At 42.6% G+C, this 26,976-nt stretch overlaps 1 protein-coding gene and 8 non-coding genes across 9 annotated transcripts; 5 read left to right on the top strand and 4 right to left on the bottom strand.

Annotated features, from left to right (window-relative positions):
• Window positions 1–1,285: 1,285 nt before the first annotated feature.
• Window positions 1,286–1,359, top strand: trnan-auu (transfer RNA asparagine (anticodon AUU)). Its single transcript has one exon. It is a non-coding gene; the product is annotated as a tRNA-Asn (tRNA).
• Window positions 1,360–2,415: 1,056 nt separating this feature from the next.
• trnav-cac (transfer RNA valine (anticodon CAC)) lies at window positions 2,416–2,488 on the top strand. Its single transcript has one exon. It is a non-coding gene; the product is annotated as a tRNA-Val (tRNA).
• A 428-nt stretch (window positions 2,489–2,916) lies between these two features.
• Window positions 2,917–2,998, bottom strand: trnav-aac (transfer RNA valine (anticodon AAC)). The gene has a single exon. It is a non-coding gene; the product is annotated as a tRNA-Val (tRNA).
• A 548-nt stretch (window positions 2,999–3,546) lies between these two features.
• trnal-uag (transfer RNA leucine (anticodon UAG)) lies at window positions 3,547–3,628 on the bottom strand. Its single transcript has one exon. It is a non-coding gene; the product is annotated as a tRNA-Leu (tRNA).
• Window positions 3,629–6,713: 3,085 nt separating this feature from the next.
• Window positions 6,714–6,786, bottom strand: trnat-ugu (transfer RNA threonine (anticodon UGU)). The gene has a single exon. It is a non-coding gene; the product is annotated as a tRNA-Thr (tRNA).
• Window positions 6,787–7,694: 908 nt separating this feature from the next.
• On the top strand, window positions 7,695–7,768 carry trnaf-gaa (transfer RNA phenylalanine (anticodon GAA)). Its single transcript has one exon. It is a non-coding gene; the product is annotated as a tRNA-Phe (tRNA).
• Window positions 7,769–9,149: 1,381 nt separating this feature from the next.
• On the top strand, window positions 9,150–9,222 carry trnar-acg (transfer RNA arginine (anticodon ACG)). Its single transcript has one exon. It is a non-coding gene; the product is annotated as a tRNA-Arg (tRNA).
• Window positions 9,223–11,905: 2,683 nt separating this feature from the next.
• trnai-uau (transfer RNA isoleucine (anticodon UAU)) lies at window positions 11,906–12,000 on the top strand. Its single transcript has 2 exons — window positions 11,906–11,943; window positions 11,965–12,000. It is a non-coding gene; the product is annotated as a tRNA-Ile (tRNA).
• A 4,137-nt stretch (window positions 12,001–16,137) lies between these two features.
• LOC145362563 (putative G-protein coupled receptor 139) lies at window positions 16,138–20,994 on the bottom strand. Its single transcript, XM_080218566.1, has 2 exons — window positions 20,778–20,994; window positions 16,138–17,039 (listed from the first exon to the last, which is right to left on the bottom strand). Exons 1-2 carry the CDS (start codon window positions 20,992–20,994, stop codon window positions 16,138–16,140), a joined length of 1,119 nt encoding a protein of 372 aa, XP_080074692.1.
• Between the last annotated feature and the right edge of the window lie 5,982 nt (window positions 20,995–26,976).

The following is a 26,976-nucleotide window of genomic DNA, read 5'->3' as shown; positions in this document are numbered from 1 at the left end:
ATCCCAACTTCAATCTCCAGACATTATCACCCAATGGGAAATGAAGAACCCGATTTATCTGCGATGCCTGGTTATAAAAAGGAAGAATACGCCAGCCGAGATCCTTCTATAAACTCCAATCTCGGACAATATCATTCAATATTCATATTTCAGTAACGGGTTCACAGGCTCACAAGCATCAGCGCCTGCAGTCTCTGTGGTCCGCCAGCAGATGGTGGTGTTGTATCACTTTAATCTCAAGGTTAGTGCGGCAGGTTTGAGGAGATATTTGAGGAAAATTTATTTCCCTGTTTCCATGGAAAGGGAACAATCAGTAAAGCAATGGCATTAATATCTCTGTCAGTAAGATTCACAGGGAAATCTGGCCGAAGGATAGTGAATTTAATACTTGCATTCATATTTACCTTCCGGTTAGTGAACATGTCGATTACCAGCTAATTATTGAATAACCTTACATTTTAGTGATTTAAAGATTTGTCTATTTTATCACCCAGACATTATCAAATAATATTTCATTATAATTGGACGCATGTCTCTTTTTCGCTGGATTTTCCATTCCTCGGCGCTCATTTTTTTCCTTAGTCCGTTCAGAAAACCAGCCGAACCCTGCCTCTATAATATGTTCTGTGTATATGTAAATATAGTTCCTTGTTATAATTTTTAACTTCAGCACAATTCGAGCCCTAACTCACTCTGATCTATAACACAATTTCATCCGCACAATTATATTGCACTTTTTAGTTCATATCCATCTATTCTTCTCACTCACTCTTTGTTCGATTCCATCTATTAGACACATTTTATAGAAGAACAATTAGTGAGAAAGTGTCTGCTTTATTAGTGATACACGGGTGTGTTCAGCAGTGCATGACATCGAGCCTAGCACAATAATATCTGAGATGGAGCCTAATGTAACGTAAGTAAACTCTTAACTAAGTAATAATAGTTCAGAGACGATGACTTGTAGCATTCATCATGGCATGTCTACATGTATTAATAAATGAAGCGGCATGTAATGTAGTGTAAACAGTTGCAAAGTCTATTGCAATAATGATTCTAATGAGTCAAACGCAGTATATGAAGAGACATGGCCTAGTGCATTACTGTACAAGACTGCACCAAATGTGTGATTGTAGTGAACACTGCCATGAACAGTCATAAATGAGACAGGGTTAATTGTAGCCCTTATAGAAGCAAAGCCCAGTGCATTAATAATGAAATTAAGCTTCAGATTGCGTGATCATTGGTCACAAACTGGTTTAGAATATATTCAGCTGCTATTTCAGTCTCTGTGGCGGAAATGGTCAGCGCGTTCGGCTATTAACCGAAAGGTTGGTGGTTCGAGACCACCCAGAGACGGAATTTTACTATTTCCTCACCATCAGCATTCACGGGTAAACAGTTGCCTGTTGGCAATGGGTCCGTGGGTGCCCATAAAAATTAGCTGTCAATTGTTCGCGGCTGTACTGTTATCTGGTATTACCAACATTATTTAATGGCGATTGACTTCAAACATATTACATATAACATTATATATACATATACACATATATACATCTGTACACCATTACATATATATATCATTATATAAATAAATGCTTCCATTATACCTTTAAACATATAAAAAAATTGAAAACTGAACTTGTGGCTGAGCATTTGTTCCAATTCCATATTCCTGCTTCCATTCATCCCTGGATAGATCATAAATCTGTTTAACCCAAACTGAAATGTGTTCAGTGATGGAACATCAGAACCCTCTGAAGTAGAGAATTCCCGAGATTCACGACCCTTTGAGTGAAGCAATTTCTCCTCATCTCAGTCCTAAATCATCAGCACCTTATCCTGAGATTGTGTTCCCGTGTAGAAATAAATCAAAATTCAGGTGGCACATGGATAAATTAACATTTTAGAATTAGTCAGCTTCCCTGGTGGTCTCGTGGTTAGGATTCGGCGTTTTCACCGCCATGGCCCGCGTTCGATTCCCGGTCTGGGAATGTAGATTTATTGCTGTACAACAATCCTGCGTTATTTCCCGGTCTGCACCAGTTCTGTCCGAATCAGTATCAGGGAGATTTCCTCTTTAGCATCTGAATTGGAAATGTCACATTTAAAGAACAAAGATAAAAGGGAGCGACAGGTTACAAAGCGCTGATGATACAAAATGCTGAGATTATTCGAAGAAAGATGAAAATGATGCATCAATGAATGGGTAGAAATCATTGCTCCCTTAGATATTTGTGAGACGAACGCTTTTAAATTTTGCTGTTCGGGATAAGTTGTACAATCAGATTGAAAGTAACGGTTATCTTCCTGAATTCAGTGACATGGGCTCTCAGTCTAACCATCGGAACCTGCAGCAACACAGCTTAGTTGAACATTGCAGACAGGCCGATTTGCTCCGTTAGTTTTCCAGTTGTTTCTGTAGTGTAGTGGTTATCACGTTCGTCTCACACGCGAAAGGTCCCCAGTTCGAAACCGGGCAGAAACAATCATTAACCTTGCTTATGTTGGGGAAGGGAAATTATTTGGTTTCAGTTTGTTGCTGCACATTATCCGACCCTCGATGTTAAAGACATGTTGTCATTTCTCTGATTTCATCCTCAAAACTTTCTGTGAAATAAGGTGCACTGACGGGAAAGTTCGATTTTGACACCGAACATTTATTCGCATCTAGCTCAGTCTCCAACAGTATTTAATGGGTTTATAGGTGCAGACTAATATGGTTAATCACCATCTAAAATATCTGATAGCAGTGTGGGCCCGAAAAGACAGATACAAGTGATACTGTAAGTGAACTAGAGAAAATGGCGCACATTTCACAGAAAAATCACATGACGAAAATGACACTACACACACTCCTGCTTTCAATCTGAGCTGTGAGACTACAGCAGTAAGGACCAAAATTCAAATCCATTTTGGCAGCGGTGGGATTCGAAACCACACCTCCATAGAGACTGGAGAGTTAATCCAGCGCCTTAGACCGCTCGACCACACTGCCAGGTACCAAAATCATATTATATAATGAGAATGGTACTGAAATTTGTTTAAAATAATGCAGTTGGGAAGGGCCATTGGGAGGATTGAGCCTGCTCCTTCTCTGAATCAGGTTAGCCTGAACTGTGTAACAAACAGAAATTATCTCACTTCAGAAACACAATGAACGGACAGCATCATTTAAACTGTCCTTAAGCTCGTCGATTCTCAATTTCCTTTTGCTCTGTTTTTTGATGGTAAGCAGTGGGGGTGTGGAGATGGCCTTCGCATGATATTCGCCTCCATCGATTGTACACTGAAGACTCTGAAGAAGATGCCACAGGTTCTGAACTCTGGGGACTTACTGGGGGAGGAAGAACACTGACCGCTGGGTCCCAGAGGAGGTCGGTGCGTGTTTTTTTTTGGTGTGTCGTATCGGAACTGACGATTGATGAGTCAAATGCAATATTCTGTTTTTACAGGGGTATCTGTCAAAAACGGCACCGCACACACTCCTGCGTTCAACCCGAGCTGTTAGATTTCAGCTCCAAGGTCAAAAACTTACACCAACTCTGGCAGCGGTGGGATTCGAACCCACGCCTCAATAGAGACTGGAACCTAAATCCAGCGCCTTAGACCGCTCGGCCACGCTACCACACAGCAAAGTGACATAATCATGTATTTTCATTGCATTAATACTGAAATATATCAGAATCCGTGGAGTTGGGATGGGCCATGAGGAAATCGTATCCGAATCAGATGATCCTGAAATGTGCAGCAAACAGAAATCATCTCCAGTCAGAAACACAATGAGCTGCAGTGAAGAGCCCGCTCTATTTAAACTGTCCTTAACCTCTTCTGGACCCCAGAAAGGACAATATGTCTTCCTGTTGAATTGGCTCAGGGTTTTCACTTGAGAAAGGACAGAACACAAGGCGAGGCTGAGATTTGAGCGTTCTGCCGGGAAATAACTGATACTTATTGTCACTGATTGGAGGAGAGCAATAAATCTTCATTCCCTGGCTTGCAATCAAAACAGCAGTGAAAGCTTCAAACTCTAACCACCAGACCAGCAGATTACAGCGGGTTTTACAATTTGTTTTGTCCATGATCCTTTTATTACTTTAATTTCCACGCCAGACCATTTGCACCAAAACCTAACACCTGCAAAATGTCACCTTCTTTTTCAACACCAGGGAAGTGTTCAGCCAATTGCAGCAATAATTCTACAATAGTTATCCCGTCCGAATCCCATGGAATGAAACTGGGCAGTTTTTTTTTTCCGAATCCTTTTTATTGAATACTGAGGGAAAAGTTCTATTATTCATATTTTTGTAAATTTTAATTAGTCTGATGTGTTCACCCTGCATTCTCTAATTATGAAATCAGGGGTCAGTCCTTAAAAGCGGCAGAACGTAAGATTGAGGATGTTTTATTTGACACAAGGAATGATGGTCAAGATAACACCGAGCTGGTGATGGCGGAACTCGGGTGTTGCAATGGTGCAAAGTCATCGTTTTCACCACCATGGACTCGATAACAGTGACAAATATGGAAATAAGCAGACTATGTTTTCATAATGAGAAACCTGCCAATGGTGTGACGGAAAGGAAGGAAGAGAATGGCTAAAATGAGGATGATCCGCTGATTGGGAAAGTCACTGTTGGACCAGTGGTTTGGATTCTGCACTGTGGCCACAAGTTTATAACACTTGTGTGTGATATAAACATGACAATGTGAAGGAGAAACTTGTATTTGGTGAATAAAAAGACAGAAACGAAATAAAATGCAGGTGCCTCATGGATAAATTAATATTGTATAAAATTTTTGTCAGCTTCCCTGTTGGTCTACTGGTTAGGATTCAGTGCTTTCACCGCCGTGGTCTGGGTTCGATTCCCGGTCAGGGAATAGAGATTTATTGCTGCACAACAATCCTGCGTTCCTTCCCGGTCTGCACCAGTTCTGTCGGAATCAGTATCAGGGAGATTTCCTCTTTAGTATCTGAATTGGAAATGTCACATGTAAAGAACAAGGGAAAAAGAGAGCGACAGGTTACAAAGCGCTGATGATACAAAATGTGGATGATTATTGGAAGAAAGATGAAAATGATGCATTAAAAAATGGGTAGAAATCATTCATCCCTTAGATATTTGCTAGACGAACGCTTTTCAATTTTAATGTTCGGAGTAAGTTATACAATCAGATTGAAAGTAACGGTTATCTTCCTGAATTCAGTGACATGGGCTCTCACTCTGACCATCGGAACCTGCAGCAACACAGCGTAGTTGAACATTGCAGACAGGCAGATTCGCTCGACCCTGTTGCCAGTTGTTTCTGTAGTGTAGTGGTTATGACATTCGCTTCCCACGCGAAAGGTCCGCGGTTCGAAAGCGGGCAGAAACTTTCATTAAGCTTTCTCATGTCGGGTAAGGGAAAATTGTTTGATTTCAGTTTGTTGCTCAACATTATCCGAACCTCGGTTTTAGAGACATGTTATCATTGCTCTGATTTCACCCTCAAATGCTTCCTGTGAAATTAGGTGCACTGAGGGGAAAGTTCGATTTTGACACAAGCATTTATTCGCATTTCGTTCAGTCCCCAACAGAATTTAATGGGTTTGTAAGAGCAGACTGATAAGGTTAATCACCATCTGAAATATCTTTTAGTATTGTGTGCTGAAAAAGACAGATACAAGTTATACTGTATGTGTTTGCAGTCTCGATGTTGTGTTAGTTGTTATAATTCACACTCAATTACAGGTTTGAAAAGAATCATATTGAACTCGGAAACTTAACTCTCTGTCTTGCTCCACATTTGTTGCAAACCCCTGCTGAGAAATTCCAGTCCTTTCTGTTTTTGTTCTAACAGGAATCATAGGAGGAGGAACAGGCTACTCGGTCCATCGAGATTCCCACCATTCAATATCATCATGGCTGATCTTGGGATACAACTTAGTTTTTCCACCAGCTCCCCATATCCCTGAATTCCCCAAGAGATCAGAAACCTGTTTATCCCGACCTTAAATGTGCTCGATGCTCGGGCATACATAACTGTCAGGTGCAGAGAATGTCAAAGATTCTTGCCCTTTGAGTGAAGTAATTTCTCCTTATCTTAGCCCTAAATGACCAGCCCCTCATCTGTGCCGCAGGGGGTTAGATTCCCGACCAACAGAGAAAAAGAAAATCTCTCAGCCTCCATCCTATCAAACCGAATCAGAACTGTGTAAGTTTAAATAGATCACCGCTTATTCGTCTAAACTCCAGAGAATTTCATCACAGGACAACTCACTGACCCCAGGGAGCAATCTGGTGAACCTTCTCTTTACCGTTTCTAATGCAAAGCATAAACATTTTTAAATGTGAAAGTCACATCTGCGCAGAATATTCAACCTGGTTTCCACAAAATCCTGTGTAGCAGCAGAAACACCTCGTTATTTTTAAACTCCAGTCTGCCGGCAACAAGAACAAAATGTAATTTCCCTTCCAAATATCTGCTGCACCTACATGCTAACTTTATACATTCCTTGTACAACCGCATCTATTCCATTCTTAATATCAACATTTATATTTATGAGCTTGTCAAATATGTTCTGCTCTTTCGATTTCTTTTCACGAAGAAGAAAATCGTTTTGCTTTCCAAATTAGCACCTAATCTGCCCCTCCACTCATAAGAGGACTCCGTTTCACCTCCCACTCTATTTTCCTTTTTCCAACAGTTTGTATTAGCTAAACTTTGGGTAGTGGCTCCAGTGAGAATTGAACTCACGACCCCTGGTTTACAAGACCAGTGCTCTAACCACTGAGCTATAGAGCCAAATGCTGTTAGTCCCGGCTGGTACTAGTAAGATTATCAGTGGATTGAGGAGCAGGATGGGGTTTGTGGTGGGGGATTTTTGATGAATGTGGAAATTACTGAGGTGGAGACCAGAAAGTTAAAAGACACACCTTGAAAGTGACATGATTTGACATGTGTGTTGGGTGTGTATCTGACATGTATGTTGTGTATCTGGCATGTATGTTCTTCAGAGTTTATCGTTAGTGTTACATCTCTGACTTCCCCAGCTCCGATGCCAGTTCATCCAGCTGGAAGATTTAGATGTTGTTCCCTTCACAGACGCTGTGAGGCGTGTTTTCGTTGAATAAAGAATTGAACAAAAAATGATTCACTTTGTGACTGGGAATCGAAACCGTGTCACGGCGCCGATCCTGATCACTGGACCTTCAGTGATGCTGATGTGAGAGATTTGTAATGAATTGACCATCTCTGTACCCATTGCTTTATTTCCAATAATTTTCAACAAAAATAAGTCACGATGAGAAATGACGGGAAGCGAAAATGACAGGATTTGAACCTCAGTTATAAAGTTCCAACCCATCCTCTGGGCAGGGATTGCAGTCTCAATGTTGGCAATTCTGTCGCTTATATCGACAAACAGCCATTCAGCCTGTGTTCCTGTCTGTCTTCGCGATCGGAGTAATTCCGTTTGATAAAGTGTCATCTGGACTTGAAACGTCCGCCCTTTTCACTCCTTACAGGTGCTGTCAGACATTGGGAGATTTTGGAGCATTTCCTCTTTTCCCATCAGCAGTAATTTGCTTTTATCACTGAGTACAATTGATTGGGATTATTCGAAGAAAGATGAAAATGATGCATGAACGAATGGACAGAAATCATTGCTCTCTTAGATATTTGGGAGACAGAAGCTTCCATGCTTGCAGGCAGCCGAAATAGCTCAGCTGGGAGAGCGTTAGACTGAAGATCTTAAAGGTCTTTGGTTCAATCCTGGGTTTCGGCAGCATCACCTTGCTGGTTTTCTGTGCTAATTGGTAGTACATTTTGCCTCACACTGTCTTCAAACATCACTTCACACAAGCTGCAACAGACCAAATACCAAATGGCTTTCTGCTGACTGGCTCTGTCAAAGGGCAGAGTTTAAGAGCACGGAAAGAGCCCACTCGGACACCCACATGGCAGGCGCCCACACCCATCTTGGACGGGATTGGTTAGTTCTGATTCCCGCTCCACAGATAGTGCCAAACGTACTGACGTCACCCAGTATTTTCTGTTTTTATTTCAGATTTCGAAAGTTTGCAGTCGACTACTTTATGTTTTTGTTTGGAGCTGACAAATGGCAAGTAACATTCCCGCCACACAGAATGCTGAGAGGCTTGGTGATGCTGTTGTCTGTGTGGTGTTGGAGGGGTGCGGGGGGGCTGCCGGGTGGAAGTGGTCTTGTGCTTGGAAGGTGCTGTTTAAGGTGCCTTTGGTGGACTCTTGCATCATGCAGACAAGTGGAGAACATTCTATCGCACTCCTGACTTATGCCACGTCGATGGTGGACTGTTCCACTGATTCAGGGACTATTTCCTCGGGTGGATGTAGCTGTCACTCGGGGGCATAGCTATAAGGTTCATATAGGAGGGATGTCCGAGGTAGGTTCTTTACTCAGAAAGTGTTTGAGGTGTGGAATGGACTCACTGCTGTGATAGTGGAGTCGGACACTTTAGGAACTTTTAAGCGGTTATTGGGTCGGCACATGGAGCACTCCAGAATGATAGGAAGTGGGATAGCTTGATCTTGATCTTGATCATGGGTTCCGACAAAGCTCAGCACAACATCGTGGGACGAATGACCTGTACTGTGATGTACTGTCCTATGTTCGATGTTTTTTGGGAGTCAGGAGGTAAGTTACTCCTGCAGGATTCCCAGCCTCTGACCTGCTCTTTTAGCCACTGAACGAACTGATAAAATGTGTGCTGAGTCAGAATAGGTCTATCTTCTTTCCTGCTCTGTGTTGTCATGAATTTTCAGCACTTTTGTCTTTTCCTGAATGTATTTTGAGGCTGAAGTAAGAGCCAATGTCATATGATTGTAAGATCTGTGTTCAGGTAATATTCAATAGTGGATTCACTGGCGGGAGGGGTGCGGTTTCCACTCATGTTGTTGACGCTGGATTGATAACGCAGAGAAGCAAATGACGCTTTGATGAACCAGGGTTCGAATTCCAACACAGCAAGTTAACTCAATTCAAGGCGAAGTAGAATGACTGCGAGTGAGAATAGCAAATTTCAATTATGTAACATTTCCTCACTAAATCGAATATGTTTTGACCATGTTTCCGCCAATTTTGAAGCTTCGGACGGATATATAAACAGTGCTGGAGCTGGTTTCGCTGTGGGCCAGTGGCGCAATGGATAACGCGTCTGGCTACGGATCAAAAGATTCCAGGTTCGACTCCTGGCTGGCTCGCTATGCTACTTCAAAAATTCCATGTTCGTGTTGATGAAAAATATTGTTTCATTAATTTTAGACCAATTCAGGGAAATGTTGACCAAATGCAATCAGCTTCTGTGAAGATATTTATCTTAGCTACTTATTTTTCAAAAAACAATGTTGACAAAAAAAAAACTTTTGGAAGAAAAATGTTTCTTTTTTAAATGAAAAATTCTCGTTAAAGTATTTGGGAAAAATACGTCAGCAAGCTTAAGCTACCTTTTAAAAGTTGGAAATTTCTCGAAAAAAAATGGAAATATTACATTTTTCAGAATGGTGAAAATATTTTCTAAAAAAAGTTGATGAAATCTGTTGAAGAATTTCTTTTAAGCATGTTTAATCTTAAGAAGCAAAATACAGAGTTTTTTTTAAAAGTTGACAAATTTCAGTTAAAACAGATGGAGGAATTTCTTCGGAGTAAGTTTTATTCTGAAAAGTTCAAATTAGCCAGAAGTTTCTGGTTTGTGATGCTGGGATTGTTGTCCATTGGAGAGGAGATTGAGGAGTGATTTAATCGAGGTGAACTAGATTAGGGCAAGTTTATAGGGGGAGCGTCAATTTATAAAATTTGGGGCAAGTCGGGGACATCACACATGCACACACACCTACACACTCTCTATCTCTCTCTCTCACGCTCACACACACACACACACACTTGCTCAATAATTGCCAGACTCGAGTCGAATTGCTATTATGCGACACAAACCGCTTCTTTTTATTTTCCAACAGAGGAATTAAAGAGCAGCAAAAAAACGAAAAGCACTGACGTTGCAGACACCTGGAACCAGAGGATTATCATACTGTGCATTGTCAGACCAATTGAACTGGCTGACAAATTGTCCTCTCGATTGGTGCTTTGTGATACATTTAAACAAAACACTCTTCAGCAAATCAATCGTCTGCATGTGAAAACAAGGTCCCACCGAGATTTGAAATTGGATCGCTGGATTCAGAGTCCAGAGTGCTCACCATTACACCACGGAACCACACAGGCACAGCGAAAATCCTCATTCAATATTTCTGCCACCTTGAATAGCAGAGAGAAATGTAAATCCCGTTGAGCAATCCCCTCAATGGCCAACACCCATTCATACTCGCATTGCCCTTACTGGTTCCTCCTATAAAAATGCTGGAAAATCTCAACATCTTTAACGAGAAACAATAAATAGTATTACAAAACTGAAACATTAGTTCTCCTGATCCGGGAATCTGAAACACGGGGACACAATCTCAGGATAAGGCGCTGATGATTTGGGACTGCAATGAGGAGAAATTGCTTCACTCAAAGGCTGGTGAATCTTGGGAATTCTCTACTCCAGCGGGTTCTGATGTTCCATCATTGAACACATTTCAGTTTGGGTTAGACAGATTTATGATCTATCCAGGAATGAAAGGAAGTAGGGATGTGGAATAGGAACAAATGCTCAGCCACAAGTTCATGTTTCGATTGTTTTCTTTTTAAGTTTAATGGTATAATGGAAGTATGTCTATAATGTTATATGTAATATGTTTGAAGTCAGTTGTCATTAAATAATGTTGGTAACACCCGATAACAGTCCAGTCGGGAACAGTTGAGAGCGATTTTTTATTATGAGCACCCACTGACCCTTTGCCAACAGGTAAGTGTTTGCCGTTGGTGAGAAAATAGGAAGAGGTCGTCCCCAACCACCAACCTTTCGGTTAACAGCCGAACGCGCTGACCAATTACGCCACAGAGACTGAGACAGTAGCCAGTAAATACATTCTAAACTAGTGTGTCACTGAGCACAATTCAATTTCTGCAAAACCTATTCCAGAACTGCAGCATGACCGCACTGTTTACAATTCTATACAAGTCTCTTTAGTTCCGTTGATCCTGCAGCACTGCTGTAGTGTGTTGGTTATTCCATTTCTCATATGAAAGGGCAGGTAAAATAAGTCCGTGTCTCTTATCACAGGGAGGAATTTAACGGGAGGGAAGGGAACCGACCACCAGTAGCCCAACATCCAATACTTTCCACTCAATCATCAATAATACCATTCACAGCTGCACCTCCATCCGAATATTGTGATCCATTTCCCTCAGGATTTCTTCCAAGATTTAATATTTCCCTTGTTTTCTTCTAATTTTGATATAAGATTCGCTTCAATATACAACACAAATGGAATTACAAACCTGAGGGAGAACAGTAGGAAACAAGTCACTGGATAGCACAAATCCCATGGTGCTCATTTCCAGATTCCCAACACTCAGCTGTTAAACCAAATGGAGGAATTTATCACTGAAAAGTTTTGGAAAGTTGGTGTGAATTTTGTTTGTGAATCACTCGGGTGTTGTGTAAATGCTACTCGAATGTTCAGTGAGCGGGATATAATCTATCTGCGTTTTGCTGAGCTTGTGTTCGGTGTATGGGGAGGTTTGAACGGGTTGGACCTTGTGTCCCGGGGATGGGCAGTAACCCGCTGATTGAAGCTGCAGTCGCCGCTTTCTGCTGGCGATTGGAGACTGCGGGATATAATCCTGCTGCTTCTCCCTGTCTCACTCACTGTGGAGCCGCAGAAAAGAGAATCATTGATGGGTTTGTTTCCCGGTCTGAAATGTGGCCTCGAATAGCGGTTATTAACGGAGGTAACGCTGCGGCAGCCTTTAATAACCTGTCAAAAATAGCCAGAGCGCAGTGCTCCAGTGGCGCAATTGGTTAGCGCGCGGTACTTATACAGCAGTACAGCCAGCGGGCTATGCCGAGGTTGTGAGTTCGACCCTCACCTGGAGCATTTGTTTTAGGTGAGCGGATCGTCCAGTGGTCTAATCCCACCAGCTCATCATCTGGGAATCACCAGGACGGTCACAGAATTTGAATACAACAAATAAGATTGGAATAGAAATGCATTGATGAGCATGAAACTGCTGTCTATTGTTGGAAAAAAAAATCATGATTTACGAAATCATTCATTTCGGGTGCAGAAAGTTCGAATGGAGAGTGGGATAATGACAGGTTAAAGCAGTGTGAATTGCCTCACGCCTGGCCAGTTTGTAGGATTTTGCAAGCCCAGGGAAAATGGTGGGGGTTAAAAGTCGTGTGACATGAACCCAAGATCACGATTGAGGCCATTCTCATGTATATGGAATTGGGTTATCAGTTTCTGATCAGAGATTCTGTGTTGTCGTCTGGCTTGAAGGCCTCCTTGGAGAATGCTTGTCGGAAGTTTGGTGGTTAATGCCCTTGACTTCTTTAGTGTTCCCCACGGGAAGGGAATATTCTTGCCGGTGATTACTGAGAGATGATCCTGAAATGTGCAGCAAACAAAACTCATCTCCAGTCAGAAACACAATGAGTTGCAGTGAAGAGCCCGCTCTATTTAAACTGAGTTAACCTCGTCTGGACCCCAGAAAGAACAATATGGCTTCCTGTTGAATTGGCTCAGGGTCTTCACTTGAGACAGGACAGGATACAAGGCGAGACTGAGATTGAGCGTTCTGCCAGGAAATAACTGATATTTATTGTCACGGATTGGAGGAGAGCAATAAATCTTCTTTTCCTGACCTGCAATCAAAACAGCAGGAAAGCTTCAAACTCTAACCACCAGACCAACAGATTACAGCGGGATTACAATTTGCTTTGTCCACGATCCTTTTGTTATTTTAATTTCCACGTCAGACCACTTGAACCACAATCTGACACCTGCAAAATGGCGCCTTCTTTTTCAACACCAGGGACATGATCTAGTCTGATATAAGGCCTCACTGAGTATCTACCTCTCTGAATTTACACACATTCAGATAATAATCTGTCTTCCTATTATTGCTGCAAAGAGATAACCTCACACTTACCCACATTTTACTGCAACTGCTTTGCACAAGCCCACACATTCAGACAGTTCAAATCATGCTGAAGCTTGTCTGTATGTTTCTCAGAGCTCACCCTCACCCACCTTCAATCTTCTGAAAATTTGGGAATAATACATTTAATTCCATTTTTAGATGAGTTAATATTTAATGTGAACAGTTGGGTCCATGCGCAGATTCCTGCCGCACCCCACTAGACACTGACTGCCAACTCTCTGTTTTCTATCTGTTAACCAGCTTTCTATACATCTCAAAACATTGCCTGCAATCCCAAACGCTTTCACTTTACATGGCAGTCTGATATGTGAGACCTTGTCAAAATCCTTCTGAAAGCTTCAATAATCCCATCTGCTCACCTCACTTCCTGAACTGTAATGTCTGGGAGACACTGCCCGCACTGGACCGGGCAGTAGGGGACACAGCACACTGAAACACCATTCCATCCACTTCCCTAAACTTACCCCAAATCTCAGTGTTTCGCTCTTTGCAGCTTGGAGCTCCCTGTGGAGCTCACTGAGTGGACAGATTACACAGGCCTCAGTTCGGTAGTTTGTATTTATGTACGTCCGACTGTGAACCTGTTTGAATTCATTGCACCCCTCTCCCTCTGGGTCTGAGTAACCACCGAGAGCTCACTGCTTTGTAAGCCTTTTTGGTGTTTCAAAGCTGGGTGTGGTTCCTCCAGCTCAGCCTGGGCAGTGAGGGGGGTGTTCAGCAGACCGGAGCTGCTCTCTTCCACCATGAGCGCAGTGGCCCGAGTTCCCTTTATTGTGAGACAAAGTTGTCGAGAGGCTAAACCCGCTGTGTCCATTTCAGACTCAGTGGTGCCCACTGGTGGAGATGAAGAGCAGGAACTGGAGTGCTCTGAATTCTTTCCGAAGTTCCCAGTGTGCTGGGAATTGATTTTTCCTGCATGGCTTGGGGCTTCATGGCTTATAGACGATTGAAGCAGGATGTTGCCCTGTAATTGACGATGAATCTGGATGGCTTGGTGTCCAAGGAGGCTGTGGGACGGTTTTTTGAACCTGCTTTTACTGTTTGGGCCGCTCTTTCTGCCAGCCTGTTGGATGATGGGTAATATGGACACTGTCCTAACGTGTCAAATTCTGTTCTACTTCATGCAATGCACAAATTCCTGGCTGATGAAGGGTGGTCCATTTTCAGAAACCAACACCTGCGGGAGTCAAAAGAGATATGAGTTTTCTCCACTCTTGTCCTTGTGCTTGATTAACTGACTATGTCTTTGAAGCAGCACCTACCATTATCAGGAACACTCACCCCATGAAGGGTCCGGCACTGTCCAAGTGCAGCTACGCCTACAACCATCCCAGCCATTGCCAAGAGTGGAGAGTAGTGACTGGTCATAGTTCTGCCCTTGTTGATATTGCCAACAATGACCCTCGAGCAAATATCTGGATCCATACCTGGCCAACAGACATGGCAATTTGGAGGACATTCAGTCTGTCACTCCTGGGTGGCTAAGATAAATTTCAGCCAGGATGTGATGGTGATACTGATTCATGACAACACACTTGAACCATATAGGCCTGTGCCATCTTCCACAGTCAGCTTCTCTCTGCCACTCCAATATGGGTGCAATTCAGTCTGTAACAGCTTTTTGGTTTCCCCCATTAACACTAGCTTTTTCAGTTTCTTCAGGAATGGGTAAATTTGCGTCCACAACCGAATATTATTGGCTGCCACTGGGAGAATTTTGAAAGAAGTTCATGATATCCCTGTCTTCCATTGGGAATACGACCAGTGCCTGTTAATTATAACCAACTCAAGGCATCAGCCTTCGCGACTCGACCCTCTGGTTGCCCATGTTCAGAGGGTAATTAAGTGTCAACTACATTGCTGTGGTCCTGGGGTCACGATTATGCCTGACAACAGTAGGACGTCAGATTACCCTCCCTGGAACATTGGTGAACTAGATGGTTTTTTTTCAGAAAACCAACATTTTTTTTATGATCACCAGCAGATTCTAAACTCCAGATATATTTATTCAAACTTCACCATATGCCGTGACAAGATTGGAACCCTGATGTCCAGAACATTAGCTGAGTTTCTGCATTAATAGTCTAGTGATAAAACCACCAGTCCAACACGTACACAAGCTGAGTGTAAACATCCTGAGTTCCTGTAACCTCGAGATACCATATTCTGTAGATCTGTAGAGCTCCCGAATTGGACAGCATTAACTGCCTCAATCAGGAAGGGCATATTCCAATAACTCCACCTGATGGGTATCGTTAAACTCGTTAAATGTGTCTCTCTGCCTCTTTTTGTGTTTGTGCCTTTCTCTCTCTCTGTCACTCTTTCTCTGTGTCTCTCTGTGCCTCTGTCTCTCTCTCTCGACGTTTCTCTTTGTCTTTTTCTGTCTCTCCGCCTCTCCACCACTGTCCCTCTCTCAACCCTTCTCTCTCTCTCTCTTCTGCCCCCTATCAGTCCCACTCTCTGTCCCCCTTTTGCGTCTTCCTCTCCATCTGTCTACCTCGATCTGTCTCTTTTTCTTGTTGTTTCCACTGTGCTCATTCACTCTCACTTTTTCCCATTCACTCCCGCTGCCTGTCTCTACATCTGTGTTTCTCTTTGTCTCTGGCTATTTCCCTCTGCCTCACTTTCTGCCTCCCATTTCCTGTTCATCTTCCTTTCACTTTCTCATTACAACTTCCAAACTGTCTTCCTCTGTCTCCCTTTCTCATTCCATGCATATCACCCTCTCCGTTCTCTCTACTCCCTATCCCTGTCTCTCTCGCTCTGTGAGAGTCTCTCTCTGTCTCTGTTCTTTCTCTCTGATTACACCTGTTAGAAAATCTTTCAAATTTTGTTGTTCTCCACGCCTTTGTGCCTTTCCCTCTCTCTGCCAATCTCTCTCACTCTCACTGTTGCTAACACTGTCCCCCACCCCCCGCCCCTCACTCTCTCTCTCTGTCTCCCTCTCACTTTCTCTCTCTCTGTGTATGTGTGTGTGTAATTATTTCTGTCTCTGTGATGCTGTTTTGTTGTTTACAATGTGAATGCTTAACACAAAGAATCATGGACCTTGTGGTTGTAGTTTCCTGTCAGGGTGTATTGAGATGAAGAATTGCAGTAAAGGGGTATTTCAGAAGATCTTTTAGCTGTTGTCTAAACTGAGTCTGTGTCACAGCATAAATGGCGGTGTTTGTGCAGCAACTTGTGAGTTGCAGCATAAAACCCAATTCCATAACAAAAAGATGTAAACTCATCGACTGATAGCCTAAGCCATACATCCGACTCCATATTGAATAAAGCATTAATGTCGACCATAAAATGATGAAATTTGCTGAGATAACAAACAGTAAAATGATGGATTTCCTTCGACTCTCCATCTCTGGGTCACTAGGATTCTCCCCACTGCTGTGAGCCCGGAGTCTCCTGCGGGCTCTGCTGCTCACTAAAATGTGTCTGACGGTGAGAGCATTGAGCAGCAGAATCAGGGCGAATGGGACACACGGGGTTAGAATGTTGTGGAGAAACTCAATTGTTGTCCAGACCAGAGATTCCATAACATCCCATGAGAAGCGACAAAACCAGGGATTGTTCGCCAGCTGATATCCATTTAATAACATAAAATACCAGAAAATGTTCTTTAAAAAGGTCAGCACTGTCACTGTTCCCAGAACCACAGCCGCCGATTTCTCAGTGCAATATTTACTTTTCAGCTTGGGGCAGCAAATGGCCACAAATCGATCAAAGGTGAAAGTGACGGTGAACCAGACAGAACAGTCAGTGGCTGCACAAAGCAGGACGGCGTGGATGTTACACACGGGGACTGATAGCAGGAAATAAAACTTTTCCCAATAAACAATGGGAATGTGTCTCAATATCAGGTCGAGGATAATGACCAGCAGATCCCCCACTGACATGGCCACCAGGTAACGAGTGACACATTTGGACAGACCACAGTTTCTGCTCCTCAGTGTCACAATTGTGATTATGTTCACTGTCAGGAAGGAAATAAAGAATAAAATTAGATATGAGTCAGGGGAAGAAGTTACCATTTAGATTGCAGATGGAACACAATTTAAACTAAAAAAGCGCACACACACTGAAACACTTAAATCTTTTTTATATCTCTTTGTATGATCTGGCACGTATATTGGAGTGTGAGAGGAAAGTGGAACATCTTGAGGAAAGCCACACAGAATCGGGGAGAAGGTCCAAACTCGACACAGGCAGTGACCCAAACATGGGATTGAAGCCAGGTCCCTGATGCTCTGAGTCAGCAGTGTTAATCACTGTACCACCACACTGCTCCATGTTAGGGACAAAATGATATACATTTTGGAAAGTGTTTTCCGGGGGGGTCCTCAACATTAAACCTCACTCAGCTGCAGGTAAATAGTCTCTCTACCTTGTGGGGGTTTGGAGAGTGAGAAGGCTGTGGGGGTAACCCTGACAGATAATTCAGAGTGGAGTCCTGAAGGTAGTAATCTGTCATCTTTCAAACAGCTTACTGACAACCCCTGCAGCAGAGCAGGTACCAAACAGTGCTGGTTTCACCCTTTCCTCTGGACTCCACCAGCAGTTGGCAGAGAGAGATCCCAATGCCTCAACAGCTCAGAATTTCTATTATGTTTACACAGGACTGTATCCTGGAGAGGAAACCACAGCATTGTGTCCGCTGTTTGCACAACACGGGAAGAAATCGTAATCTCACACTCGAATGGCACAGAATACAACTACCAGGGTTTGATTTCAAAGCTTCCTGGTTCAGTGTATAGCTACTGTCCATAGTGCCCAGTATATTTGCTGCTGACCCACTATGGTCTACTGGACAAGTGAAGCTCAGCGATTCCTCTCTCAGTGGGATAGTTGCTGATCGATGCACCAGGTAAGAAAAACGCAAACCAAGGCCGCTATCAAACAGAAACCAAGCAGCCTGCCTTAATGACGATTGTCCAGTGACATATATATCCAATATTATATGATGCAGCAAAAGATTAGTTGAGGTATGAATCAGTTCCAGTCTCCCAGATTGCCTGGATCCACTAATGTTCACTTGTCTCTGCAATAGATCCACAGATGACATCGCCCTGGCCCTACATTCAACATTGTAAAATGACTCCTGTTTATCGACTACTGCTCAGCCTTTAACATCTTTATTCCAATGAAACTCATCGACAAAGTCTCTGGCCTGGGGCGAGGCCCCTACCTCTGCAATTTGATCCTGACAGACAGCAATAAATAAGGACAGTCAAACAACCTCCTCCACAATCATTCCCATCAGTGGTGCCCCACAAACCTGAGTCCTCAGCCCCTTACTATACTCCTTATACAGCAATGGCTGTGTGGACAAACTCCCCTCCAACTTGACATCCAAATTTGCTGATGACGCCACTCAAGTGGGTCAGATCGCGAACAAAGATGACGCCAAGAACAGTGAAGAGATGGAGAATCTGGTGAACCAGTGGGACCACAATATCTGGGAAGTGTCTAGGAAGTATTGGGTTTGAGTTGGTTGGGTTGACAGGGATCAGGTCGTGGGAGAGGCAGGTTTGAGTAGAACGTTAGAATGGAACCAATGTAACAACCAATAGCATCACCTTGGATCTGTTATAGTGACCAATGGGAACAAGCTGAAAGCTATCTAACCATGATGTGGTGGTCAGCTGACCAACCGACTCAGTACAAATAACATGCTGCTGGGGTTTGAGGGAGCTTGGAGTGGCCTAGGGTGAGGCCTCGAGTGTTAGTGTTATGAAGTTTCCTTATTAAAGCTTTTTTGTTTTCTTTACAAATTGGAGTAAGTTTTGTTTCATTTTATTGCCAAGAACTGAAGAATCCCTTCTGCTGGATGCACATGGAATATGTGGGGTGGGGGCGGGATGTGGGGGTGGGGTGTGGTGAACTGTCCCATATGAAGCACTGTCTGCACTTTTAAAATAAAATCCAAAGTGACAAGTGGTTCCCCCCTTTTTTATTTCAGTGTAACTCTGATCTGATGTAAGCGATTGAAATCAGTTTGCCAGACGATAGCAGGCACAGTACAATTCTCCAGTGGAATAGGCCTTCTGGACTATTGCCAGGTAAACACCTAACTATCAGGGGCACAACATGTCCGATATTACCCCCTCCCCCTCACGAACCACCCCCCAGCCCACGCTCTAATCCATTACTATTTAAAACTCTGTCTCCTCAAATCTAAGAAATCCCAGCATCCACCACACTGAGGTAATGAATTCAACAGATTCACCACCCATTGAGATAATTAATCTCTCTCCATGTCTGTCTTAATCCTGACTATTTCAGGTGTTCGGGCTCTGCTTCTGGATGTACTCCTGGCTCAGCACTGGTGGATCTGCCCGGAAGGCAGTTGTGTGTTTTTTATATAATCCTAATGACCTATCAACAACACTGGACTCAGATTGGCTTGAGGTTGACAACGACAATAACTTCAAATAGGTCCCTTTTAGCTGTGTTTTTTTATTTAAATTCATCGGCTGGCACAATGCAAAACCATGATGTGGAGGTGCCAGCGTTGGACTGGGGTAAGCACAGTAAGAAGTCTCACAACACCAGGTTAAAATCCAACAGGTTTATATGGCAGCACTAGCTTTTGGGGCGCTACCCCTTCATCAGGTGAGTGGAAGTTCTGTTCACAAACAAGGCATATAAAGACACAAACTCAATTGACAAAATGATGGTTGGAATATGAGTCTTTAGAGATAATCAAGTCTTAAAGGTACAGACAATGCGAGTGGAGAGATGGCCAAACACAGGTTAAAGAGATGTGTATTGTCTCCAGTCAGGGCAGTTAGTGAGATTTCTCAAACCCAGGTTGTCGATCACCAGGAGTGTTTTCTTCCCGTTGGGGCATTCTTCTGCAGTCATGGACATCCGGCCTCTGATCTTCAGGTAAGCATTCTCCAAGGCGACCTTCATGACACACGGCAGTGCAGGTTCGCTGAACAGAGACTGATAGCCAAGTCCCGCACACCAGAGGACAGCCTCAACTGGGCTCTTGTGTTGATGTCACATTATCTGTAACCCCCACGACTTGCCTGGGCTTGCAAAATCTCACTAACTGTCCTGGCTGGAGACAGTACACACCCCTTTAACCTGTGCTTACCCTCTCTCCACTCACATTGTCTGTATCTTTCAGACTTGTTTACCCGTAAAGACTCACATTCCAACCATTATTTTGTTAATTGAGTTTGTGTCTTTACATGTCCTATTTTTGAGCACAGCTCCTCACTCGCCTGAAGAAAGAACAACATTCCAAAAGCCAATGGTGCCAAATAAACCTGTTGGATTTTAACCTGGTGTTGTGAGACTTCGGACTGTGCTGACCATAATGCAAAACCTGCCGTGCCAATTACCAAGGCAACCCCTATGTTTTTCGCCTCTGGAATAATTGTTACAACTTAAAGTTTTTGTGTATTCAGCAATTTAAACATCTTAGCGTCAAACAAAAACACATTTTTAAGGCGTTTGCACACTTTTCCCCCCTCCTACCGGTTTTCACAATTCTTTTTCATCTTCCTAAACATCTTTTACATCTTTACAAACTAAACTCCACAACAAAGGCAACATTAACATAGTGATCCGCGCGTTGTAGATGTGATAACTCAATAAGGACGCAGACCACAAGCATCAGTTGCAAACAGGGTAGAGCAGATGGCAAGAGTGACAGAGTTAAACACGGGTTACATCATTCATAATCAGTGAAGAAACTTACCAGGGACACCAACAATAGCTAGGATTGGATAGTAAAAGTATCGAATCAGTTTCAGTACATATTCAACACGCTCAGTTGTATACAGCCAATCTTGAGAAAGTGTGTAAAGTATCGAGTATAAACTCCTCTCAACTGTTGTAACATTCAGATCTGTGCCCCTCAGATGCTGAACTATTGTGGGAACGTCCAAATCCACCTTTCCTGGATTCAGGTCCATTGCAGAAAGCTTGCAATTTCTTTCCCCCAATGTTGATACCTCGACTCCCTCTCTGTGGAGCCGCTTATCACTGTGACACTCCCAATGACACCGTGCATAACTCCTTTATGAAGCATGGATGGGAATGCTCCAGAGACACGATTAGTACTGGTTGAATTAATTCCGACGTTAATTACAGTCACTGAACAAACAGGTTAATATTTTCCATTCAAAATATTTTTTGTAAATGCATCACAAAATAAGTCTGGGTCTGTGTGAGCGTTCCGGACAGAAGGAATTTTGGAAATATCGGAAGGGTTGACCAGTATCTTTCAATCGTGCTGGGAGATGGGATTGTAACAAAAAAAGGAACACATTATGCAAAAGTCCCCCCAACTTGTCCGTAAAGGGAGAACATTTTAAAGCTGGAAATGTAGAGCTGTCAGCATCGCATCAGTGAAAAAAATGGGGAAAGTCTGAACCCAAAATCTTGGAGAAAATAACTTGTGACATCTAACACCATGGGTGGGTCCATTGTGATTTGTCATTTATATTAATGATTTGGATGAGAATTCAGGAGGAATGATTAGTCAGTTTGCAGGCGACACCAAGATTGGTGGCATAGTGGATAGTGAAAAAAAGGTTATCTCGGATTGTAACGGGATCTTGATCAATTGGACCAGTGGGTTGATGAATGACAGATGGAGTTTAATTTAGATGAATGCGAGGTGATGCATTTGATAGATCGAACCAGGACAGCTATTAGTTAATGCTGAGGTACTGGGGACAGTTAGAGAACCAAGAAATCTGGGACGGTACAGGTTCATAGCTCCTTGAAAGTGGAGTCACCGTTGTGCAGAGCTGTGAAGAATGAATTTGGCGTACTTGGTTTCCTTGGTCAGAACAGCGAATAAAGGAGTTGGGACACCTTGTTGAAGTTGTACAAGACGTTGGTAAGGCCACACTTGGAATAATCTGTACAGTTCTGGTCACTCTGTTATAGGAAGGATATTATTAAGTCCGAAGAGACCAGAAAAGATTTACGAAGAGGGTATCGGGGCTTGATTGTTTGTGTTTTAAGGAGAAACTTGACAGACTAGAACTTTTTCCCTGGGGTGTAGGAAGCCTAGGGTTAATCTTATGGAGGTCAAGAAAATAATGGGGAACTGATCAGCTAGATATTCAATATATTTTCCCAAAGGCAGGAGATACAAAAACTAGGGGGAATAAGTTGAAGGCGAGGTGAGAAGATACGTAAGGGTCTGGGTGAACAATTGTTTCACATAGAGAGTAGTAAGTTTCTGGAACAAGCTGCCAGAGGGAGTAGAGGTGGGTACATTTTTGACTTTTCAAAAAGCACTAAGACAGTTAAATGGATAAGATAGACAAAAATGGGTCAAATGCCGGCAATTGGAGAGCTTAGCGGTCTATAAAAAAGGCAGCATGGACAAGTTGGGCCGAAGGGCGTGTTTCAATGCTGTAAACCTCAATGTCTGTATGATTTTCCAGCCATGTTTGTTCCAATGCCAAAAAAGCCCACCTGAGGTCACCGAACTTTTATATGATCCGTGTCTCGCCTGTCATGGGAATCGTAATGGGCGGGATAGGACATTCCATCCTTTGTTATTCAGCAGCAACACGTGTTTATCTCATAGAATCATAGAATTCAAGCGTGCAGGAGGAAGTTATTCGGCCCAACAAGCCAACACCTACCCAGCCAGGCCCTAACCCATAATCTTCTCAGTCTTCTTCCCCCTCAGACACCCACTCAGCCTCTTTCACCTTCAGACACCTTAATCAGCCCTGCCCACCCTCAGCACCCCACCCGAACCCATCCCCCTAGGACTCCTCACTGACCCTCCCCCATCCTCAAAAACCCCACTCAACCCTGTCCTCCTCAGATCCCCACTCAGCCACCTCCTTGTCGAGTTTCTCACACAGCCACCCCCGCCCTCAGAACCACACTCAATCCCCTCACCACTTGAACAGCCCACTCAGTTCCACTCCCACTTCACCCACTCCTGTCAGCCCCCTCCCCCTACAAACCCCTCATTACTCAGCTCCACTTCAGGCCTGAGTCCTGGCAGTTTCCATGACACTGTCCACTTGTACTGACACCTGTATTTCACGCCTTGTTCCTGCACGGAGAGTTGTGGAGGTTTATCTGCCTCGTGAGTTTGATATTGTCTGTAGTTAAAGACAGTATTGGACACTTCAGATTATAACATAACATCAGTCACAATTTGGAAATTTGTCACCGATAATGTGCTTATGTGAAAGACACCTCAGTCTCTTTGTTTCACCTCATGGTTTGCACCACTGCTCTGTATGTGTTCTCTATCTAGCTTGTGAAATGCCTGAAATTGTTTCATCGGAAAATGTACAAAAAGATTTGTTCTCTCAATCCACGCTGTAGCGACTCTGATAGTGTTTTTAAGGGGCAGTGTAAAGGGAACTATTTCCTGCCTAGCTCTGTCCTGCATCGGCCTCTGATGAAGCTGAGCCTTTGCTGTTTAGAATTATCTGAAACTCGTCAGTGACGGACTAGTTTATGAATGAAATCACCGATGTCTCCTCATTGTTCACTCATTCTGTCTCTGGCTTTTATCAGAAAAAGGCAGAGATCAATGTGTTTTTACACCGGTGGATCACTAGGTGGCGCAGTGACTCTTTCACGGAAGAGCCTTGAGTTCAACCAGATCCAAGACATGACTGGAGGGATATGCCTGTCTGGGAAAGTGGGGGAGACCTTATAATAGGGAAATGGAGCGGAGTTGGTGGGTTTTAGAGAACGGAATTAAGCCAAGCCAGAGATGGTTAAATTTTTATTCAATGTTTATTTTAAAAAGTCAGAGAATATTTTACAACCAATTTTTTTTTAAAGTTAGAAAAGTGAATATAACGATTGAACATTACATTGAAAATAGAAGACATGCACAGGGAATCCGTCAACGTTTGGACATCTGTTACACACACCAAAAATAGAAAACAGGACATTAATAGGAAGAGGAATTAACAAATGTGAATACGAAATAAAACAAGTTTCTTACTTATGCATCAAATTTGAACTACGGGGAAACTATTAACCATAATTACATTATAACAAAAAATGCCTCATACATTTTACACTGAAAACGGAAATAAAATCTATGGTAGCCTCAGTTACAGATTCAGTATGATAAGCTGGGAGAATTTTACTGATACAGTCACCGAGAGCTGATATTGAAGTTGAGCCGTACACAGATCTTGATAAGGAGGGAAATTTGCAGCGTCCAAAGTTCAACCCATCATTTGATCTGTAAAAGAAAGAGACAGTATTGAAGCAGATGTTTCTGATGTGGGGCATTAATGTTAGAGTTTTTAATCAGTGAAACATTGAGAGATTTTTCAAATCCATTCTGCCAGTTTGAAATGTGGGTGAATTGAATCATCTCACCTTCACCAGAGTGACGGCAGTGCTGTAGAAAATGCTCAGGAAGAACAGGACGATGAATGTGGAAGCGGTTGTCCAGATGTTGCTGTTATCATCCTCATTGCCTTCAATCCAGATGCGGTCGGTGGGGTCTGGGGGCCGAGACCAGGAAATGAAATTAGATGACTTTATTTATCCAGGGAATTTAATTGTTATTTTTCTTTTCCCTTCATAAACTGTTAAACCATTTTCTTGTATAATTTTCTATGTATATCTACTGTTAAGTTCAGGACACTCAGTAACTGACCTCTGCAACTATTTTCACACTTGATCTTTATGTACATTCCTTGGACAGTCCACATCAGAAAGCACTGAAGGTGGTTTCTTGAGAATCAGTTCATTTTCGAACTGTTTGTCAGTATCCCTTATTGAAGAATATTGTGACTGATATGGAGGAACGTTCACTGATCAATGATTGTTTTCACAGATGGTGACTGATCTGCAAACTGTGAATACTGCTGTTTAAGAACTGGGATGTAATTTCCGATCTTTTCTTATTCATGATGGAAATGGATAGTTGATCACTAGCTTAATTTAGTTTCTCAACGTGTTTTTGTTGCAATGTACATTGGGCGAGTTGTCGGTCGATATGTCCATTAAAATTCATGTTTAAATTTTACTTTCATCATTTATCTACCATTTGTATTTAAGATATTTAATTTGCGTGTGTGTACATTAGCATCTTGTGCTCTGCATTAATCTTTGGCTCTCAGTTAATATATGTACACGAGCGTTACTGTACACGTTCATTTCCCTGTGTTTGTTGATTTGTGTAGTTGTGTGCCTGCATCGGTGGGTGTATTTTATTCTAACATTGTGTATGTATGACTCTATTATTGTGTTAAGTCTATGTATATTTATTAATGCCACTCTTAATGGGTGCACTTGTGTTTCTGTTTTTTACTATGTGTTCATTTTTGTCATTCTAGTAATGTTTGTTTCCCTTTCTGTGTGTGTCCGTTTCCCCATTTGTCTGCGTGTGAACCTGTTAACATGTGTGTGCGTGTGTATATATACATACGTGTTGATAATTCTTCATAACGATATCTTGATATGTTTGTGTTTTGTTATGTAGTAATGTGTGCTATGGTATTCGGTTCTGTAGGAGAATTTTAGTTTTTCTGTCTATATGTTTGCGTGCAAATGTTTTGCTCTCCGTTCATCTATATGCAGTCTGCTTATTTGTTTATATGCATTTCCATATATATCCGTTAATGTGTATAACATTGTGTGTCTCTGTATCTATATTCCTGTCAGAGTGAATGTGTGCTAATATATATACTTATTTGAGTATATGTATGTGTCTGTGCATTTATGTGGATCTGCATGAATGTGTATCTGTCTGTGTTGTGTCTATACATGTATGTGTTTGTGTCTGGGTCTGTGTACCGACTCACATAAGTGTATGCACTTGTGTGTTTTATGTATTTATGTGTGCGTGCTTTTGTATATAATTGATTGTGTGCATATGCTGTTGTTTTAGTGACTGTTTGTACAAGTGTGAGTCTACATATTCGTGTGTGTGTGCGTGTGTGTGTGTGTGGCTACACGTGTATTTCTAATTGTGACAGCTCTGTGTAGTATTGTCAGTGTGTGATTTTTTTAACTGTTGCTTCAAGTTTCACCGGCAATTGTTAACTGAACGTGATCCAAACAATCCGAATAATGGAGCATATTTTCAGAGTCTGCTATTTAATTTTCTTTTCTGTGAGTGGCCTGGGTATATCAGGAGAGCGAATGAAATAATTCATTGATGCATCTCAGAAACCACAGAAACAGAACAGTGAAAACCGGGGAGGATTATATTACTTGTTTAAATTTGTATTATGGGAAATCAATGTCACCACATGATTACCAGGAACAAGAGTGTTGAAATATTTTTGAATTATGTTGCATAAATACATATGCATATATTAGTTTATGCGTATTATATACTTCAATGATACTTTGATAATGAGAATGATACTTCAAAATCTGTAGAAAAAAAAGGAGGCTAATTTGTACTGTTGACAACTGTCTCCTTATTATGGAGCCGTTCCCTTCCAAACACAATACTTAGGGAGAGGGAGGAGAGTGAGCTCATAGTTTACCTCTCTCTATCCTGTGAAGCAATGTCCCTGATGGTTCTAACTACTGAGGAAGTGGAGGTGAGTGGATTAAATAATGACATTCGTGTGTGATAGGCTGGATAGGCTGGATGCTAGATAGGCTGGGCGAATGGGCCAGGAAATGGCAAATGGAATTTAATGTTGGCAAGTGTGAGGTGGTCCACTTTGGTAGGAAGAATGGTAGGAAGGACTATTACTTACGTGGCGAAAAACTGCAGCAGGCGACGGTGCAGAGGGACCTCGGGGTCCTTGTGCATGAGTCGCAAAAACCCAGCTTGCAGGTGCAGCAGGTGGTCAGGAAGGCGAATGGGATGCTGGCCTTCATAGCGAGGGGGATTGAATATAAAAGTAGGGAGGTCTTGCTGCAGCTGTATAGGGCATTGGTGGGGCCGCAGCTGGAGTACTGTGTGCAGTTTTGGGCGC

Source organism: Carcharhinus amblyrhynchos, unplaced genomic scaffold (genome assembly GCF_965287045.1).
Source record: "Carcharhinus amblyrhynchos unplaced genomic scaffold, sCarAmb.v2.hapA scaffold_38, whole genome shotgun sequence".
Taxonomy (NCBI): Eukaryota; Metazoa; Chordata; class Chondrichthyes; order Carcharhiniformes; family Carcharhinidae; genus Carcharhinus; species Carcharhinus amblyrhynchos.
Note: the sequence above shows the minus strand (reverse complement) of the source record. Positions and strands in the feature narration are given on the sequence as shown.